At 43.3% G+C, this 19,224-nt stretch overlaps 1 protein-coding gene across 1 annotated transcript; it reads left to right on the forward strand.

Moving 5' to 3' along the window:
- LOC309396489 (C-type lectin domain family 2 member B-like) lies at positions 1 to 15,247 on the forward strand. The gene is made up of 8 exons (XM_081961649.1): positions 1 to 147; positions 2,799 to 2,986; positions 3,429 to 3,524; positions 10,372 to 10,476; positions 11,043 to 11,215; positions 12,079 to 12,176; positions 13,097 to 13,219; positions 15,040 to 15,247. The coding sequence occupies exons 3-7, from the start codon at positions 3,446 to 3,448 to the stop codon at positions 13,203 to 13,205; spliced, it is 564 nt and encodes a 187-aa protein (XP_081817775.1). The 5' UTR covers positions 1 to 147; positions 2,799 to 2,986; positions 3,429 to 3,445; the 3' UTR covers positions 13,206 to 13,219; positions 15,040 to 15,247.
- Positions 15,248 to 19,224: the final 3,977 nt, after the last annotated feature.

Raw genomic sequence — 19,224 nt, forward strand, 5'->3', positions numbered from 1 at the left:
AGGGCGATCGTCTAGGGAGGAAGGGGAATCTTCTCGGGGGGGGGGGAGTGGACGCATGTGGCATTCCGACATACGGTCCCCCCAACGGAGCGGCCTCTCCTCCTTCCGTACCCGGCATTCCTGAGCTCCGGAGGTCTTGGAAAGAAGGTAAGCGGGGAGTCGGTAACAGGGAGTGGGTGGGTGGGTGCAGGGGCCGGCCAAAAGGGGCTGCGGGGACTCCAAGGGGCCAGGAAGTGAGACACAGGGGTCCCCCAGTGGGACGGGGGAGGCCAGGGCACAAGGGCGCTTATTCCCGCACGAGGGTCTCCCCAGAGTCCTCTTCGGTCCTTTCTCTTCTTCCCGCTGGAGGGGAAGGGACGAAGGGCAGGAATCGGTGGAGGAGAGGCTGGAGCGGGTAGTGGCGATGGTGGAGAAGTAAGAAAAATGGGGATTTTCAACAGAGGAGGAAAGAAAGAAGTTTTCTACTGGGGCGAAAAACAGGGGTTTTTCTTCCTATCTAAATCTCCACAAATATACCTGTAAATAGGAAAGAGGGGGGGGGGAGGAAAAAAAGCTGGCGAGGAAAGGAAAACAGCTTGGTCAGAGGCACAGAAAAAGAGCTCTCTCTCATTCACCCACTGCCCCGACCATACACGTCCGCCTTTTGGGCAAGAAGAATTAAAAGCTTTGATAAAACTATCCAGAAAGAGGCGGGAAATGGCTGAAGGCAAGTGTGGCTCTTGTTACTTCTCCACTGTGAATTTGGATCCAGAGCACCAGCCCAGGAGCGAGGGAAATTCCGGTTGTTACTGGAGTGCCAGCTGCCTGCATCTCCGCTTCCCTCCCACAGGGTCAGAAAATCCAGGCTCTTAGTCAGCCAAGAAAGAGTTTCTATTTCTGGCCGCTTGTCTTTGCTGGGGAGGGAAGGCTAGCAAGGACTCAAGCAAAAACAGGGTCCAGCAACTCAGGGGCCTCTCCTTCAGTATACGACCTCCTGAGCTCTGGAGCTCTTGGAAAGGCAAATGAGCAATCAGTGATGGGAGCAATTGGAGTGTGCAAGGGGGTGGGGATTGCATGGAGATGGCCCAAAGGGTGAGGAGAGAAATATGGAACATCTCAGTGAATGGTGTGCGTGCGTGCGTGCGTGCGTGTGTGTGTGTGTGTGTGTGTGTGGAGCAAGGCAAGGAAAACAGCTTCGCCAGAGACCCAAGCAAAAAACTGGAGCTTCTGCCACACAGGTGGTGGGTTTCAATTTTTTTTAGAACCTATTATGTAGGTGTGGCCTGTTTTGTGGGAGTGGCTTGGTGGGTGTGGCCAACTTGGAAAATGTGGTGAAACTCACTTAACAACGCTCTTGCTTAGCAACCAAAATTTTGCCCTCAATTGTGGTCATAAGTTCTTTTTCTTTTACTTTCCTTCCTTCCTTCCTTCCATCTCTCTCTCTCCCTCTTTCTTTCCTCTCTCACTATCTTTTTCTTTTGTTCTTTCTTTCCTTTTTCCCTTTCTCTTTCTTTCTCTTTCTATCTTTGTCCCTCTCTCTTTTTTATCACTCTCCCTCCCTCCACTCCTTCCCTCCTTCCTTCCTCTCTTCCTTTCTCTGCCCCCCCCTTCTCTCACACACACACATCCCTTCCAATTATATTCGTAGTAGATATATTCTATGAACTAAAAGCGTTGACCAATAAATCCTATGATCACGGCATTCTGTGTCCTACAAGCCAATTCACAGAGCTCCCAATTTACCCTCTTACCGCTCTGGGGATTAACCGAATGTGGTTAGTCGTCCTGTTATCTCTTGGCTCTTTTAACAGAGCGGCAGAGAGGGCTAATTTCAAATGGCTTTTTTTCCTTTTGCCGAAGCCCGATTTCTCTGCAGCTCGGCGGGTGACCTGGTGGGTGTCCGAAGGTGTTCGTCACGCACACACGCACACACCCCGCTTGCCGCAATGCAAGGAGCATGTGTAAGTGGGACTGGATCAGCTGGAAGGCTGGCAAAAAAGAAGGCTGTTTCTCCGCTGCCGCGGCTGCAAGAAGAAAGAGGCACTCTTTCTGCCCGGCGCTCTCTTCATTTACCGCTCATTCCCGCCTGCCTGTGTGGCTGGCCGGGAAAGCAGCAGTGCGGTGTGTTTGTGTGTTAGCATAACCACTCTCCCCTTTGCCGTTTAAAAAGAAAACAAGGCTGGAAAGGGGGGGAAGACACATGACCAAAGTTTTAGGCGAGTTTTTAGAGAGACCCCTTCAAAATCTCGCCCTTTTCCTCTCTTTTGCTTGGGGGTGGGGGGGAACACGAAGTGGATTGTCCAGAATAGTAAAAAGACCCCCTATAAAGGTCCTTTTGATCCAGAAAGCAGGAGAAGATGCGAAAGGAGGAGAGAAAGAATTTAGGCTTCTTCTCTTTTCTCTTTTCTTTTTGGTCAAAGCTGAAGTTGTAGACACTTTCCCTCCCAAGTGGAGAGAACCAACATCCGGAATCGGGTCTTCTCCGGAGCTCTGGTCTTGGTAACACCCTTCAAGTGGCTTGTTTGAGATAGAGGTGCGCACTGGGAAACATGCACGCACGCACGCAGACACACACACACACACACACACACACACACACACACATGTACCCAAGACTTCTTTGTATGCTTCGCGACCAACAAAAACCTTCACCCTCAACCCCCCCCCCCCCCGCGCAAACCCGAAGCAAAGGTGCGTTGGCACAAGATGTTTCACCGGTTTAAGGGAAAATGTGATGAGCCCGTTTGGTGAATTTAGAACCCCGGTTCTTCTCTTCTGCTTTTGGACTTCCTTCTGCTACCCCCCCTTTTTTTTTTCAGAGGCTTAGCTTGGGAAGGGTGCGAACCCACCAACCTCTTTCCAGCGACGAATTAGGAGACTTCGGAAAATACTCTCTAAATCACCAGCCGGCAAAGCGTGTTGGGGGCGAACGCAGCTCAGGTGTTCCCAGACGCGGCGCGACCTTCCTGACATCTGGCTTGTCAAGGGAAGCAGCTCTTTCTTTTGGGTAAAGACGCGCCTGGTTTGGGGGATTTTGGGGGTTTTGGAGGAAGGAACAGGAGGCGAGGATTCGGCTGTTGCACAAGCCCACGGGCGCGCGCGGCTCTCTGCGCGCTCATCTCTGCATGGATCCCCCACCCCATTTTAAATAAAGCGGCTGTCAAAAAGAAGGGAGCCCAGCGCACGCCACTTGGGCTTGCCCAAGGAGGCGTGGGTTCCTGTACCAGTTTGCACTTTGATTTTGTTGCTCCTCTACAAAAAGGTTGCCCAGTTTATTGATGGCAATAAAAAACAACTTTGCATGACAAATTATTTTCTGTCGCATGCTCTTTAAGAGGCTGTGTCCTACATATAAAAAGAGATTCTTTGAAATTAGTAAATTTGAAATTTGCCAGCTTCTGTAAGCATCTTGGCCCTCCTTCTTGTGACAGATCCATTTCCAATTCCAGATTATACAACTAAAGGGATGCAGAATATGGATGTAGAGAATCAGCTCTTGGGTCCTTCTCCCAATGGATCTGCACCTGAACAGGAAGAAGAACCAGGTATTAATAACAATATCCAGATCTGGAAGCCACTCACCCAAACGAGAGACTTAAATATCCAAGCCGTGACACCAGAGCATACTGAGCAATCCAAAACATATACCCTGTGCCTAATTGGACTTTCAGAATAAGAATCAGAATAGAACTGGAAGGGATCTTAGAGGTCTTCCTGCCCAACCCTCCAGCTCAAGCAGGAGGCCCTATACTAGTGATGGCAAACCTTTTAGAGACCGAGTGCCTAAGCTGCAACCCCAAACCCACTTATGGATCGCAAAGTGCCAACACAGCAATTTAAGTTCAGTTAATTGTTCTAAGGAAAACATGATAAATGCACTTTTTTTTTTCCAAAAAGTTTTATTGGTTTTTTAAAACATTTATAAGGAAAAGGGTAAGTGGAATGGTTACAAATTTTGGCAGTTGCAAGTGTGGCAGACGCCCCCTCCCTCCAAACTCATAGGATACATCTAAATATAAAACATTAATACATAATCATAAAAAATCAGCATATTAATTCTAGAAAAAATAGTTTTCAATCGGTTTATATAGTTATGATATATAGTCTAGATATAATTTCATTATTACTTTCGGTCTGTTTATAACATTGTGGTTTTCTTGTTCATTTTTGTGATCTGAGCTTTCTTGGTGTTGCCCCTTCACCCCCTGCTGGCAGAGCTCCGGCTCCTCCCGTGTCTTGTGTGACCATTGTAGTGTCTTCTGTTTTTTCTAGGTTCGCTTATGATAAATGCACTTTTATGCCCCTTCATTTTTTTTCTGCTTTTGAAATATTGCGTTTAGCAACAATAAAAAATAAAAACATTTGTAATATCATTTCTAGCTTTCCCTCCCTTTCTCTTTCCTTCCCTCTTTTTTCCCCTCCACATCTCTTTCCCTCTTTATTTCTCTTTTCCACCATCCTCTCTCCCACTGTTTCTCTTTACCTCCCTCCCTCTCTCTTTCTCCCCCCCTCTCTCAAACCCCAACAAAGCCAGTGAAGTCTTCTTAGAAGAATCTACTCAAGCAATTGTAGGAGAAACTGAGAGCTACTGCAAACTTAGGAGGAGGGAAGCAAGCTGAGTCTCTCTCTCTCTCTCTCTCTCTCTCACACACACACACTCACAGTCTCTCTCTCTCTCTCTCTCTCTCACACACACACACACACACACACACACACACACACCACCCCTGTGCCCTTCTGGTGAGGGAAGGTCTCAGCACCGCCACCCTCCCCTCCCTATGCCAGATCTTTTCCGGACACCCTGCTGAAGTCCCAGGACAGCCCATCTCCCTTTACCTGCTGGTGGTGCTGGAGTGGGGAGCGGGGACGGGGGTGGGTGGGTGTAAGAGGAAGCAGCAGAGCCCAGCTACCCTTAGAAGGGAGATCAGGCAGGCTCCCAAAAGCAGACAGGGGAGCAGTCCTTGTGGGAATGCAGCAGGGAAACAGGGTGAGTGTGAAGGATCGCCATGGCACAGGAGGGCAGGAGAGGGCCGGACCGAAGAAGGATGAAACTAAAGAGTCCTTCTCTCCTTCCTATTGCTCTGGTCAGGACTGAAAATTTGCAGGGGTTGATTTGAAAGGCACTCTGCCCATGATCTGAGACAATTCTGCCACAGAAAAAGAACACACCAAGGGGACCAAGCACTGGGCAAGAAGGTGGGCAGTGAGGGATCCATTATTGCTGCAGAGATAGAGAGTGGTGTGCAAGATCCCTCTAGTCTAGTGTTACATACCCACACCCATTCTGTGCAATTAGATCTCATCAACACAGAAGTTATTTGCTTGTGTATCTGTGTAATTTTTGAAAGAAGGCGAGCAAATGACAACTACCAGAGGAAATCGGAGGTGGAAAAGCGAAAGGCCGGGGAGGATTTTTTGAAATCGAAGGAAAGGAGCGGGAACCATTCGCAAACAGGCCCCTGGCTGTCTATCAACTTGAGGCACAAAACGAAACTGCATCCACCAATCAGAGCCCTGTTCTGCCCATCACTTGTTTCGGTGCATGTCCGGCAGCGTTTCGTCTGTGCTGGGCCGACGGCGCATGTGCCATTGGTTCGCCACCACGGTGCTATACCATTTCAGACTTCTGGCTGTCCAGTCTTTTCTTAAAAATTGTTGAAGCACCTACAACTTCTGAAGGTAAGCTGTCCCACTGGTGCTTTGGAAAATAACTAGACCACTTCTTTGTGGCAGCCCCTCAAATATTGGACTACTGCTATCCTGTCATCCCTACTTCTTTTAGCTAGACTGGCCATACCCAAATCCTGCAACCCTTCTTCATATGTCTTGTCCCCAGGCCCTTAATCAGTTGTTCTTTGCACTGTTTTGAAACTCTCAACATATTTTTTGTAATGTGGTGACCAAAACTGGATGCAGTATTCTAGATGTCATCTTACTAAGGATTTATAAAGTTATAACCTTTTTTAAAATGTTCCCAAATCAGTTTGTTTTTTTAAAATTATTCTTCCCCAGTATCTTCCCAGGTATTGATGTTAGGTTGATTGGTCTGTAGTTTCCTGGGTATTCCCTCCCCCCGCTTTTTTCTTTTTTTTAAAGATGGGAACCACATTCTTTTACAGTCCTCTGGTAGTTCCCCGGTGCCCAAGATTTTTGAAAGATGTGGTGCAGTGGTTCTGAGATAACATCTGCCAGCTCCTTCAGAACTCTGAGATGTAATCTGTCAGGTCTTGGTGATTTGCATTCTTCAAGATCAGACAGGTGTTCTCTTACTATTTTTTGCTTATTTTAACTTTTATTTTTAGTTTATCTTTTACAGTTATGTTTTTGTTTGGACTATTGTTTCTTTTTGCATGAAGGCTGATGCAAAGAATGAGTTAAGGAGCTTTGCTTTCTCTTTGTTGCCTGTTATTTCCTTGCAGTCTTCTCCCTTTAGTGGATCAACTGTTTCCTTGATTTTTTTCTTGTTATTTATATGTTGGAAGAAACTTTTTAAAATTATCTTTGACTTTTCTTGCAAGTCTTTGTTCATTCTGAGCCTTTGATTTCCTGACTTCATCTTTGCAGATTCTGGCTATCTACATATATTCTGCCTCACTTGTGTGTCCTTCTTTCCATTTTTCGTAGTTAGCTCTTTCCATTTCCATACTTGTTCTTTTTGTATTTCAGTTTATCAGAGAGATCTTTCTGCAACCATGCTATTTTTTCTTGTATTTCTTATATCTCTTTTTAAGTGGTACTGTGTTGGACTGGATTTTTATGATCATATTTTTCAGTTTCCCACACTTCTTGAGTTGTTTTCCCCTTTAGGGTTTTCATCCATGGAATTTTTCTTAGGCTCTCTCTGAGTTTGTAAAAATCAGCTCTTTTAAAGTTTAAGACACTACTTGGATTTTATTCCATTGCTTTTGTTTGCATTACATGAAAAACTTTGAAAACTTATAATACTTATAAAACGTATAATGCTTATAAAACTTACAAATGTAAATTTCTGCCAGGCAGGTCATAGATCATATATCTTCCCCACAGCTCAGAACCTTTCAGCCCATCCTCCTTCCATGGGTAGAGGTCATAGCACTTGAGTGAGCCGCTGATGGTAAGTTTATAGGAAAACTTTGAAAAATTCCTGCTGAATTTTAATGTTTCACTGGACAGAAATTAAGAAGCAAATGCAATTATAGACCTGGGGAGTCATCTTAGTAAGCTTTAAGATGTCATTTACAATAAATGTATTGTAAAGAGTGGGTTACAGGTGAGAGCGGGAAGTCTGCTCCGAATATGCCAAAAAATACAGATTTTATTATGAATTCTCTGGGCACATTCTTTGTCCAAGATGCTCCAGAAAGGAGAAGAAGAAAATGGCTTTGTTCCCTGGACTGTGTGCTGTTTATCTTAAGCATTTGAATGTCAAGCCAGTTTTATCCCATCCTTTGTGCAGAGATTCGTGTAGTTTTTCTGGTACTCCATCAATTTTATTTATGTCTTCAATTCCTACAGCTGCCCTACTCAATCAAATGATTCTGGGTGGTTTATAATTCTAAAGTTATAGAACCATTAAAACAATAAAACATCCAGCAAATAAATACAAACAGCAGCCAAGATAATTATCCAACTAATAGAATAGAAGGAAAGATGAAGAAGGAAGAGAAAAGAATGGAGGAGCTAAGTTTTAGGTTGATCCAGGCGAACAAAGAACTTGAGCTAATGATTCTCACATTAGAATCTGAGAAAGCGGCCCAATTTCTACGGTTTCAGAACGTAAAAGAAGAAAAAGGTGAGGATCTACCGGATATGATGGCAGATCTCATGGCAAAGGCTTTGGGAATAGAAAAGGATGAGATGGCGAGTGAGATCAATGAGACATATAGAATCCAGACGAACTACACAAAAAAGAACAATCTCCCGAGGGAATTTCATGTAAAGTTTGTTAAAAAATAAATACGCAATGAGGTGCTGAATAGAACAAGGGAGGACCTGATAGTATACAATCAATGACAACTAACAGTCCTAAAACCGGTACCGAGGAGAATAAGAGAACTAAGAAGGCCCTATCAATTTCTAACATCAGTGGTAAATAAATATGAAATTAATTTCAGATGGTTGATGCCAGAGGGCATATTGGTAACTTGGAGAGATAAAAGATCCAGAACAGATAGGGTGGAACAAGCAGAAGAATTCTACAATCAACTTGTTGGTTAAGAGGATGAGGAAGACAAAGGAGAATTGTTGGAAACAAGGATTCAAGGACTCAGGGCACAGATAAGATGAGAAAAGGAGCTATCAGAGACAAGAAAGGAGAAAGAAGCTGTTTTACAGAAAAAAAGGGAAGAACCAAAAGAAGCGAGAGAGATAAGGGCAACAAGAAGCACACAACATAAATACATATAGAATCATATCGGGAGAAGTCAAGATCCTATCACTGAATATCAACGGTCTAAATTCGCCCCAGAAAAGAAAAACAACCTTTAATAAATTAAAACATCTGAATTATGATATAATTGCATTGCAAGAGGTCCATATAACTAAACGACAGATCCAGACCTTCGAATATCCTAGATTGGGTAAACTTTACATGGCAGTAGCTGATCAAAAGAAAAGAGGAATAGCGTTATATGTTAAAGACACGATCCAGACTAAACCAATCTATCATGATGAGGATGGGAGAATATTAATTGTAGAAATAATGTTAAATAAAAAAAGCTATTACTGGTTGTAATATATGCACCTAATGAAGGTAAGGAAATTTTTTTACCATAGATTACATAGCATTATCTGAGAGATGAGAAATGAAAAGGTTTGCTTAATGGGAGATTTCAATGCTGTAGTTGGCCAGAAATGGGATTATAAAAGTGGAAAGAAGAGAAAAGAAGTTAGGAGAACTTTGCCCAGGTCGTTCTTCCAAATGGCCAAAAAATTTAATATTTATGATGTATGGGAAGAAAGATGTCCAGAGGGAGCGCAATATACTTTCTACTCGAACATACATGAATCCTGGTCAAAGATAGACATGGTCTGGATGTCGATGGAGTTAATTTCAGAAGTGGAGATAGATATAGAACCCAATCTATAGATAATAGACCTCAATCCCATGAGGATTACCTGGAAAAAACAAAAGGGCAGTTATCGTTGGTCATTCAATAGAACAATTATAAAAGATCAAGAATATATTAAAAGAGTCAATCAAGAACGGAGATTTTTCTTCAAATAAAACTGACCAGGAGTCACATCCATACAAAACATATGGGATACAACTAAGGCATTTATAAGAGGGGTCACGATATCGGCTACAGCTACGAAGCAAAAATTGAGAACCAAAAAACAAGAGAGTTGAAAGAAAGATACTGAAATCTAGAGAGTGAACTTCAAAAGAAACCGCAAAATAGAAGTATAAAAGAAAGTATGGAATTGATTAAACATAAATTGGCTATTTTTGAAAAAGCAAAACTGGCACGGTCTATAGAAAAAGTGAAACAAAAGAGTTAGATATATTTAGGAAAATTTTGGCTTGTACAGAGCAGATAGGCTCGCCCTCAAACTAAAAAATAAAGGGGAGTGGGGATTTTATGAAGTTTGGAACAGATTTTATTATTGGTATAAGACAATGTGACAAGACTGGAAGAAACTGTAAATAATGTGATTGGATAGAAGGATAGATAATGTATTAAGTAGGCTAATAGTTATTGGATGAGGTTATCTGTATATAATGCAATTGTATGGTCACAACGACTTCGTGGTGTTTCACTGTTTTAAATGTAAAAACAATAAAAATATAATTTAAAAAATAATACATATTCTTGCACAGGAACAGGAAACTCAAGTGCAAAGACCAAGAGACTGTATAAAAAAACCCCTCACTCTCATCTCCATGTGGTCAGCTGCACCAGAAACATGTGATCCGGTTCATCAAAAAATGGGCCCTCTTTCCAATCAGCCGCCAGCCTCTATTTTGTTTCCAGTGCTTTTCTCCCTGATTGGAACTGAACAAGAGGGATATTTCTTCCAAAATTACAACCTTTTTACTGAACCAGATGAAATGCAGATATAGTCTGGAGCATCACCTTTATTTACAAGACTGTCTTCAGATCCACCAAAGACACAGAGGAAGAGAGAGGGAGGATTGGAGGCAAAAACTCCTAAATAATGTTATTTGCTCAATGAGAAGATTGTAGCTCAGTTTCTTTTCGTCAGATTAAGACTGATATTTTAGTTGACTGAAGAGGAGAAATATTGGGTTTTGAAATTAAAAATCAAAAAATCAAGAAAATCTTACCAGCTTAGAACTGTATATATTTTATTTAGGGATTTCAACTCAAGGAGACCCATCAGTATCCAGATTTCGCAGTACATTCCAGGTGAGTGCTAATGAATCTTCTTGTCTTCTTTTTTTCTGTACAGCTTATGTCAACTTAAGGCAGAGATTTTTGTCAGCTTCCTGGAAAAAGGCAATAATTGGAATTGTCATTTCTCTCCTCATCTTCGGCCCTGTCCTCTTTTTCCTGGGTAAGGAATATGGACCCTAATACTTTTCCCCTGAAAACTTTGTTCTAACACGACTTCATGAAGCTGAATGGCCTCTGCAGTTAGTTCAGAAACATAGAGCTGGCCTTGCCCCAGGTTTTAAGTGCTGTGATCGACTTCATTCAGTTCCTATGTTTGAAAGAAATCTTGGTGTTTGAGAGGTAAAATCAATAAACATGCATTTCTTTATTTAGTGATTTCCGGCCAGAAACACTAAAAGTAGGTGGGTCAAATGTGAGACAGATTGACCAAATTAATGGAAAATCCCCCACAAAAAAAAGGATTCATGGCTGAATAAGTGGATTTGCATCTGGTTTCTTGGATTCAAATCCAGCAGGCAAATCACTGCTCAAGTCCACAATCTCTATCAATCCGAGGATTGCAAGACAGAGGCGGTTACAACTGCTAGGACATGGAGCTTTTTCAACCAGATTGGGCTTTCTTAGAACTCACTATGAGGTTCTAATTCAGCAGGCTGGTCTCATTCTACCCATAAGAACAGAACTGGATAGGTTAGCGTCTATTCTTTCCATCTTTCTCTGTTCTAGGAACCTTAGTGCGATTAAACCATCAACAGGATGCCATTAAATGTCCACCTGACTGGATTGGACACCAAGGATACTGCTACAAGTTTTCAGGAGAGGAAAAGAACTGGAAGAAGAGTCAGAACTTCTGTGTCTCACATGATGCTTCCCTGGCCAAAATTACACAGGAGGAAATGGTGAGCAGCGAAACTGGTTTTGTCCAGGATAAATCAGTTCCTAGGAGTAATGTTACTTCATTGATGGTGCACGTTATTCTACAACATGAAAAAGTTAAAAGGATTTTCTCCTGATATTACTAAAACAAATCTCCTTAGATGCCTTTCTGGACAAAAGCTTCAAGGTCCTTTGAATCTTCTCCAGGTTCCAAAATCTGCCAGTTTCACAAAGCAAGATCTGTTAACATAGAATCAGGAATCCACAAGTAAAACTGTAGGCAACGCCAACAACCATTCTAGGATAATCAAGAGTTTTACTTTCTACTAAAGGTTTAATATTTTCTTTGAAAAATAATGTAAGGGTCTGCTATCTTGCCCCTCGCTTAAGGAAGTACTAGCTATGTTCATTTGGGTTAGATTACTGTTTTAAATATAGTTTCGGCCTACTGTTTTAAATATAGTTTCTAGAAGGCAAGAACAGTTAAGACAAAAGGGGCAACTCAGGAGTAAGGCTTGCAGATGGTTGGCCCCTCCAATAAGACATAAAGGAGGAGCAAAGGCATTTTGCAGGAAACAACTTTGTTCGTTTGTTTGTTCTGGTCCGTTTAAACTCTGAAGCTCTGTTTTGACTCTGCTCCAGTGACCTTGCAAAGCTAATTGCCAATTAGGTCTTTGGTAGCCTTTCAAGGGAGATAAAGGTGGGTGCTTAGCAGACTTCTGTCAGACTCTTTACAAACTATTTATGACTCATTACGGGCTGTGAATGAACATAATTCAAAATCCGTTGAAATAAAAAGAGGGGTTTCTGAGAAAGCCTAGGTCAGAACAGTAAATCAGCTGGGGATCTAACAATGCAACATTCTAACATGCACGATTTTTTAAAGGCTGTTGTGAGGGTGTTTACAAGAGACCATGTCTTTTGGATCGGCCTCAGGAGAGAACCAGATCAGCCCTGGAAGTGGCTAGATGGAGAACATTCAACGTAAGTCTTCCTCCTCCCCTTTCAATGCCAAGAGCTGAAAGTAAAATGCCTCCACTGACCGTGCAGATTGATCTTAGAAAGAGCCTCCTGGCTGTCAATATTCAGGATTTGCCCTCTAAAAAGATTTGGCCATACTAATGTAATTCAAAATGCATTATGGGTACTCCTCTACATATAGAGTCATTCATTTACTAGTTGTTCAGAGTTACAGTGCAATTGAAAAAAATGACTTATGATTGATCCTTGCAGTTAAAACCATCACAGCATCCCCTTGATCACCTGATCAAAATTTAGATGCTTGGCAATCCGCATGCATTTAATTATTTGGAAGAATTATGTGGCCACCCCTCATGGTGAGTTGGCAGTTTACAGAAATAAAACAACAATACTAAACCTCTATCACCCTAGTGACAAAAACCAGCCAGTTGATGACTTCAATATCACCCTGAGGTCTGCTGGCAAAATATTTACAATGGCTGAAGCATCCTGGGGTCATCTGATTGCCATTTGCAACCTTTCCAAGAAGCAAAGTCAACAAGGAAAGCTGGATACACTTAAAATCATTTGATTCACGTAACAGCTTCAGTGATTCACTTAACGACCGTGGCAAAAGAAAGGTTGTAAAATTGAGCACAACTGGCTTAACAACTCCTTTGCTTGAGCAATGGAAATTCCAGTCCAAATTGTGGTTGCAAGTCAGAGACTTCCTGTACAAGTAGCATGGTCAGAATTCCACTTGAACTGAGTCCAGAATGTTGACATGTAGCTGTACTGTACAGTCAACACTTCCAAATAGGTCAATTGGGGAACAATCTGCAGAGTCACCTTTGAGAAGGCAAGGCTCAGTTAGATGAACTGTAAACCTTTGGTACTGCTAGGTGAGAAATACTCCCCGCTGCCACTTTCTGCTTCTGTTGCAGGTTGGAAGTCATGGGAAATGGAGGAGACTGCGCATATTTGAACGATGATTCCACAGCTGGCTCAGGAAGATGCACCACTGAACACCGCTACATCTGCCAAAAAAATTGATCCAAGCACATTCTGTAAGAGAAACATATGTTCCCCATCTCCCCCCATCCACACTTCACCAGTATTCTATAGATACTGAACATTGATCGTTATTAACACATTTTGGACTGATTTAGGAAAGTAAGAAAGAGGATTTAGTGGCAATGCGGTGTTATTTTGAGGCGTTAAAGACATATCTCACCCCGTGTTTTGCAACAAGAGTTCAGCATCAGCTGTGTAGTAGGTCCATTGGAAGGAAGAAAGAGAGAAAGAGGGATGGGGGAGAGAAAAGAGAAGGGAGGGGAGGCTGAAGCTAGAAGAAAGAAAATTGAAGTTGGAGGCTCTTCTGCTTATGGCAGCAATAAGAGAGAATCAGGAAAAGTAAGAGTACTCATGGGATGAAAAAAAGTCCCAAATGATGAGCAAGAAAGCTGAATGTGTTTTGAAGGGAAGAGAGAGGAACATTCTCATTGATGATAATAAATATACTGTAAGTAAGTCGGAAAGAAAGGAGGAGTGGTAGCTTCATGCGTTGTAGTTTTTAAACTCTGCTTGGATTATAGAAGTTTATTGGGTTTCATTTGTCTCAGTATGGCAGATGATGAATAAAAGGGGAAAAGAAATATATTTAAGACAGTATATGACACCGTCCCTCCCCTGTTATGTTAACCCATGGCAGGAAGGCAATGCATGTTGTGGGTCCCATGGATTAGGGATTGTCATGTGTGGGGGGTCACCTAAGAGGGCCTTCTCGGTGGCAGCCCTTTCTTCATGGAACATTCCCCCTGAGGTACACTTTCCCCCACCCCTCGTCTGCTTTTCCAAAAGACACCAAAAAACGTGGCTTGGTTAGTGGGACTGATGATCCCAAATGGAAATGGAGTAGATCAAGTGCCTGATCTGATTCTATTGTTGCTGCAGTGTGTTTGTGTGTGTGTGTGTGTGTGTGTTATGTTGTAAGCCGCCCAGAGTCACCTATGTGTGAGTTTGGCAGCTGTATAAATTTGTTCAATAAATAAATAATGATTCAGTAGGTAGATATATTGAACTATCTCTTCAGCTGATTCCCTGTTCATTGTGTTTCATCTCAGAAAATCAAATGCTGCTTCTTAGCCTTTACTCAAACAAGACGCGCCCCCACCAAAGCTCAGTGGCTAAGCTGCCAAAATAATCTCCAAAAAGAAAAGGCCACACCTGGAGGTTTTTTACAATGGCCATAAGTGACTTCTTGAGGACATTGTAACTTTAAATGGTTGCTGATCAGATTTATTTCAGAGTGACCATGATCAGATATTAGTCAGAGCAATCATGATCAGATCTTAACCAGAGAAAACATTGTCTTTCTTTTTTCAAAATACAAAAGGTTTGGTTATGGGTTTCCCATTAACTTTGTTTCTTATGACCAGGTTGTTTCTCTCCTTGAATGTCAAGCTTTATACATCGGTGTTTCCCTGCTGTTAAAACAGAGTTTCTAGCTACTCCAGATGTGACTTTTGAAAGGGTTTGCGACTTTGAATTCTATGACTCTGCTTCCTGAGACTCTAGATGAGAGAAGCTGCCAACATAACAGTTTGCAAACCATTAAACTGGCAGCAAAACCACCCTGAGATCTCACTAATGTACCTCTGCAAAATCCTGACTCTTTGGATGGGTCCTCCTTTCTGGTTGGTGGAATCCATTTAACAAGGACTACTTTTTCATTTTAATCTGCTGTGTGAAAAAACCCTTGCTATCTTCTTTGGGGGCCCAAGCGGTTGAATTCACTGCCTTAATTCATGTTTGATGTATTGCCAGAGACAAAACTGTTACTATCTTCACTGACTCTCTGAATGTGTTTTGCTTTGCTTTGCTCCAGGTGCCTTATGGAAGCTGAGAGGGTTCTTCACCTCAGGCTGCCAGATTGCTCACCTAGACGTGGCTGTTTCACTTTGGGATGCTCTTCTTTTACTTCTAGAGGCCCATTCAGTTTTCTGAACAGACTCTAAATAGGCTGCTCCATAACCTTGTATCTGTCAGTCTTTGCACTTGTGTTTTTATTTCCTTCTGCTGTGGTTCATGAGGCTATGTTTATCTGGCCTCTTTTGTAAAAGTTCTAATAAAAATGTAAAAAATAAGGGAAATTTGTTATTTATATACACTGTTAAGATGAGGATTTAATAGCTGACCAGCTGCTGTAAGGCTGTAAACTGAAATGATGCAATGAGAATGAGTAAGCAGGGTTGTCACTTTAAGAGGCTGTCTCTATAAGAGAGGCCCTGTGAGGACGTCTCTGTGTGTGTGTGTGTGCTTCCCTGCTATAGCTGATGGTTGATTGCTTGACTTACGTACTGTATATATTCCTTGTAGATAAACCACTGATGAAAGAAATGTCCTTCTGGGTTCGGCTCCAAGTGGGGAAAAAGACACTGGAGACATGGAGGCTGCTTGGAAAGATGGTTTTAATGGTGGACATGGCTTGAGTCCTGAACAGAAAAGGTGATCACATGCTTCAATGTTGGTGGAGAAGAGAAGAGAAAGAAGGACTGAGATGCTGAAAGTCCCTGGTTTTATGCCCTCTCTGGCCTTTGATCTTGAGCTTGTCTTCTGATTGGTTGTCAGACTCCCATGGGGCCATGCAGGGGCAACTCTCTAGGCTGTGTTTTGAATCCAGGTTTGGTTGAGTTCTCAGATGCCATGTGGGGAGTTGGGTAAAGGGCCAATATTATCATGCCTTAATCCCACCCCCCTGGAGCTGAAGGGGAGAACTCTTTATTATGTAAAGGGACTGGCTTGGCTTCTTAATGGCCCATTGACAAAGTGAGTGGAGGCAGGAAGTTATAGGGAGCTATTCTTAACTTAAAACATGTTTCTTCCTTTTCACATCCAGGGAAATGTAATATTCTGCCTTTTCAATATTTCCTAGGATATTTCATTTTTCTGGGAGAGGGCTGAGTGATAACTTCCTACACCATTATTTGAAAGACCTCTTACTTATTTTGCTCCTGGATTGTCTCAAAATAGTCACACTGCGCGCTCTGAGAGGTTATAGGCCCAGTCCAGAGAGAAGGCCAGAGTGACTAGAGATACCAGAGAGAAGAGAAACCCAATGAAAGCTTGCAACAGAGCCAGAGGGGCTGTGCATCATGGTTTGTTAATGGTTAGTGCTTCTAATGGAAACAGGCAATATGGCTTCTGTCAGCGTAATGGGAGGAGGTTTCGTAGTGTCTCGGCTGAATGAGACAAACTACCTTTCCTGGAGTGTGAAGGTGGAGATGTGCCTGCGAAGGGAGGAGTTGTGGACAATAGTTATTAATCCTGGATGATGGGGACTGGAGAAGAAATGAAAAACATTAGCCAGCATAATTCTGATTTTAGAGGACAGTCAGCTGATACATGTGAGGGGTCTGCAAAAGAGTGCTGGGAGGCGCTGTGCAGTGTTTATGTTAGAAAGACTGTGGGCAGTAAAGTGTTGCTGAGAAGAAGACTGTATAAAGCACAGCTGAGGGGAGGGGAGAGCATGTCCAGACATCTGCAGGCTATGAGAAAGACATTCCTAGAATTAGAGGAAAGAGAAATGATATTCACTAAGGCATACAAGTTGCGTGTGGTGCTCAGTTCATGGGACGTTCTTGTGACTAGCCTAGAGTCTATGCAAGAGAAGGACTTAACCATGACATATTTGACTGGCTGATTGCTGGAAGAAGAACAGAAACGGCTGGAAAGGCGATCAGGAAAGGGAGGAGGTAACGCTCAGCGCAGACCAACATCTGTAACATCCCAGGATGCCGGCAAAGCAGCTGAGACTGTTCACACAATGAAATGTTTCACGTGTGGTTCCACAGAGCATCTCCAGAGACGCTGTCCTGAGGGAAGAATCAAGAGCAGCAAGACAAGGGCGTAGGGCTACTCAACCCATGAGGAGTGGTTCTTCATTGTCTTGGATTGTCTCAAAATAATCACACTATGCCAGTGGTGTGTTCCAGGTGGTACGCCCTGGTATGTGTGTACTGGTGTCTGCTGGAAGCAGAAGCCACCGTACCAGAACGGTGCTTTGGAGGGCCCACCCGCCCTCGTTCCTTACATGTATTTAATGCGCGTGCAGTGTACAGCACCAGCGTGATGCTCTGCCGAGCAGCTGGAGCATCGCAGGTGGAGGGTGCACATGCATATGCAGTGCGCATACTCAAGGGGGACGCCCAGCCCCATCGCAGCATACTGGTTGTGACGGGATCCGGAACCCACCACTGCACTGTGCGCACTCTGATATACACTAAGTATATTATATATTTTATATTTGGCCCATGACAATTCTCTTCGCTCAATGTGGCCTACAGAAGCCAAAATTTTAGACGCCCATGGTTTAGATAAACCAAAGTACAATGGATGGTGGCTTTCTTTTTTCTTTTTTAAATGATTTTTATTACCAAGTTTTTTAAAACCAAAAAAGAAACAACTTTTAACAGTTTCCTTCTACATTTCCATATCGGTGTACATCCATTATATGTGCATTTTCTCCCCCACTCCAATATGCCATTATCTATACATGTAATCCCAGTGTTTTTATATATACAAATATATTCATTTCTTGAGTTACAGTCATTCATTGTATGTCATTTCCATTTATACATATTTATTACTGATTTCTAACTCCCGTATCTTCTTCGTTTAATCTTTCCTTAAGCTTTACACCTGTCTTCTAAACATTTACACCATTCATTCCATACCTTATAATAATCTGTTTCTTCTATATCTTTGATCTCTTTTGTGAGGCTGTCCATCTCTGTACATTCTAGGACAGTGATGGCGAACCTTTTTTGGCTCGCGTGCCAAAAGTGGGGGGAGTGCAGGGGGTCGTGTGTGGGCGTGCCACACCCATAATGCTATGCGCACGACCAGCGCTCCTCCCATTTTTGGTGTGCTTTTTTCGCCCTCCCCAGGCTCCAGAGGCTTTATAGGAACCTGGGGAGGGTGAAAACACCCTCCCCCGCCTCCTGGAGGCTCTCTGGAGGCTTCGGGAGCTTCCCTGAAGCCTCCGGAGTGCAAAAAACCAGCCCTACAGGCAAACCGGAAGTTCGGGAATGGACCTCCGGTTTGCTCGTAGGGCCGTTTTTTGTCCTTGAGCCTCCTGAAGGCCCCTGAAGGCTCCGGAGTGCTAAAACCGGCCCTACAAGCAAACCAGAAGTCCGTTCCAAAACTTCCGGTTTTATTTTATTTATTTATTTATTATTTTATTCAATTTATCAGTCGCTCCTTCTCCGCGAAGGGACTCGGGGCGACGTACAATCAAATATATAGGCGTGTGGCATGGAGGAGGTGAATACATCAACATTTAACAATTCAAATAGAAATAAAAGCCACAAAGTTAAAAATAAATAACAATAAAATTAAAACAATTAAAACAATTAAAATACCCAAAGATTTAAATTTACAGTTTAAAATTGCCAGGGAGGTTAGAGAGTTCTAATTAAGCCAGGCCGGCTAGTTGGAACAGGTGGGTCTTGAGCTTCATGCGGAAGGAGCGGAGATCAGTCGTTGTCCTGATATCTGGGGGGAGGTCATTCCAGAGGGCTGGGCCCATCACAGAGAAGGCCCTACTCCTGGGTGCCGCCCTCTGGCACTGCCTAGTGGACGGCACCTGGAGGAGTCCCTCTGTGAGAGCGGATTGGTCGCAGGGATGTATGGGGCAGGATGCGATCCCGCAAATAACTAGGTCCTGTGCCATGGAGCGCTTTAAAGATGGTGATTAACACCTTGAAGCGCACCCGGTAGACCACAGGGAGCCAGTGCAGCTCGCGCAGGAGAGGTGTTACATGGGAGAACCTCGTTCTCCCCATAATTGCCCGCACGGCCGCATTCTGGACCAGCTGTAGTCTCCGGGTGCATTTCAAGGGGAGCCCCATGTAGAGAGCATTGCAGTAGTCCAGACGGGACGTCACCAGCGCGTGAGTGACTGTGCGAAGGGCATCCCGGTCCAATGGGCGCAATTGGCGCACCAGGTGAACCTGGTGGAACGCCCCCCTCGCCATGGCTGCCACATGGTCATCCATAGACAGCCGGGCGT

Source organism: Natrix helvetica (assembly GCF_964273705.1).
Source record: "Natrix helvetica genome assembly, chromosome: 1".
Taxonomy (NCBI): Eukaryota; Metazoa; Chordata; class Lepidosauria; order Squamata; family Natricidae; genus Natrix; species Natrix helvetica.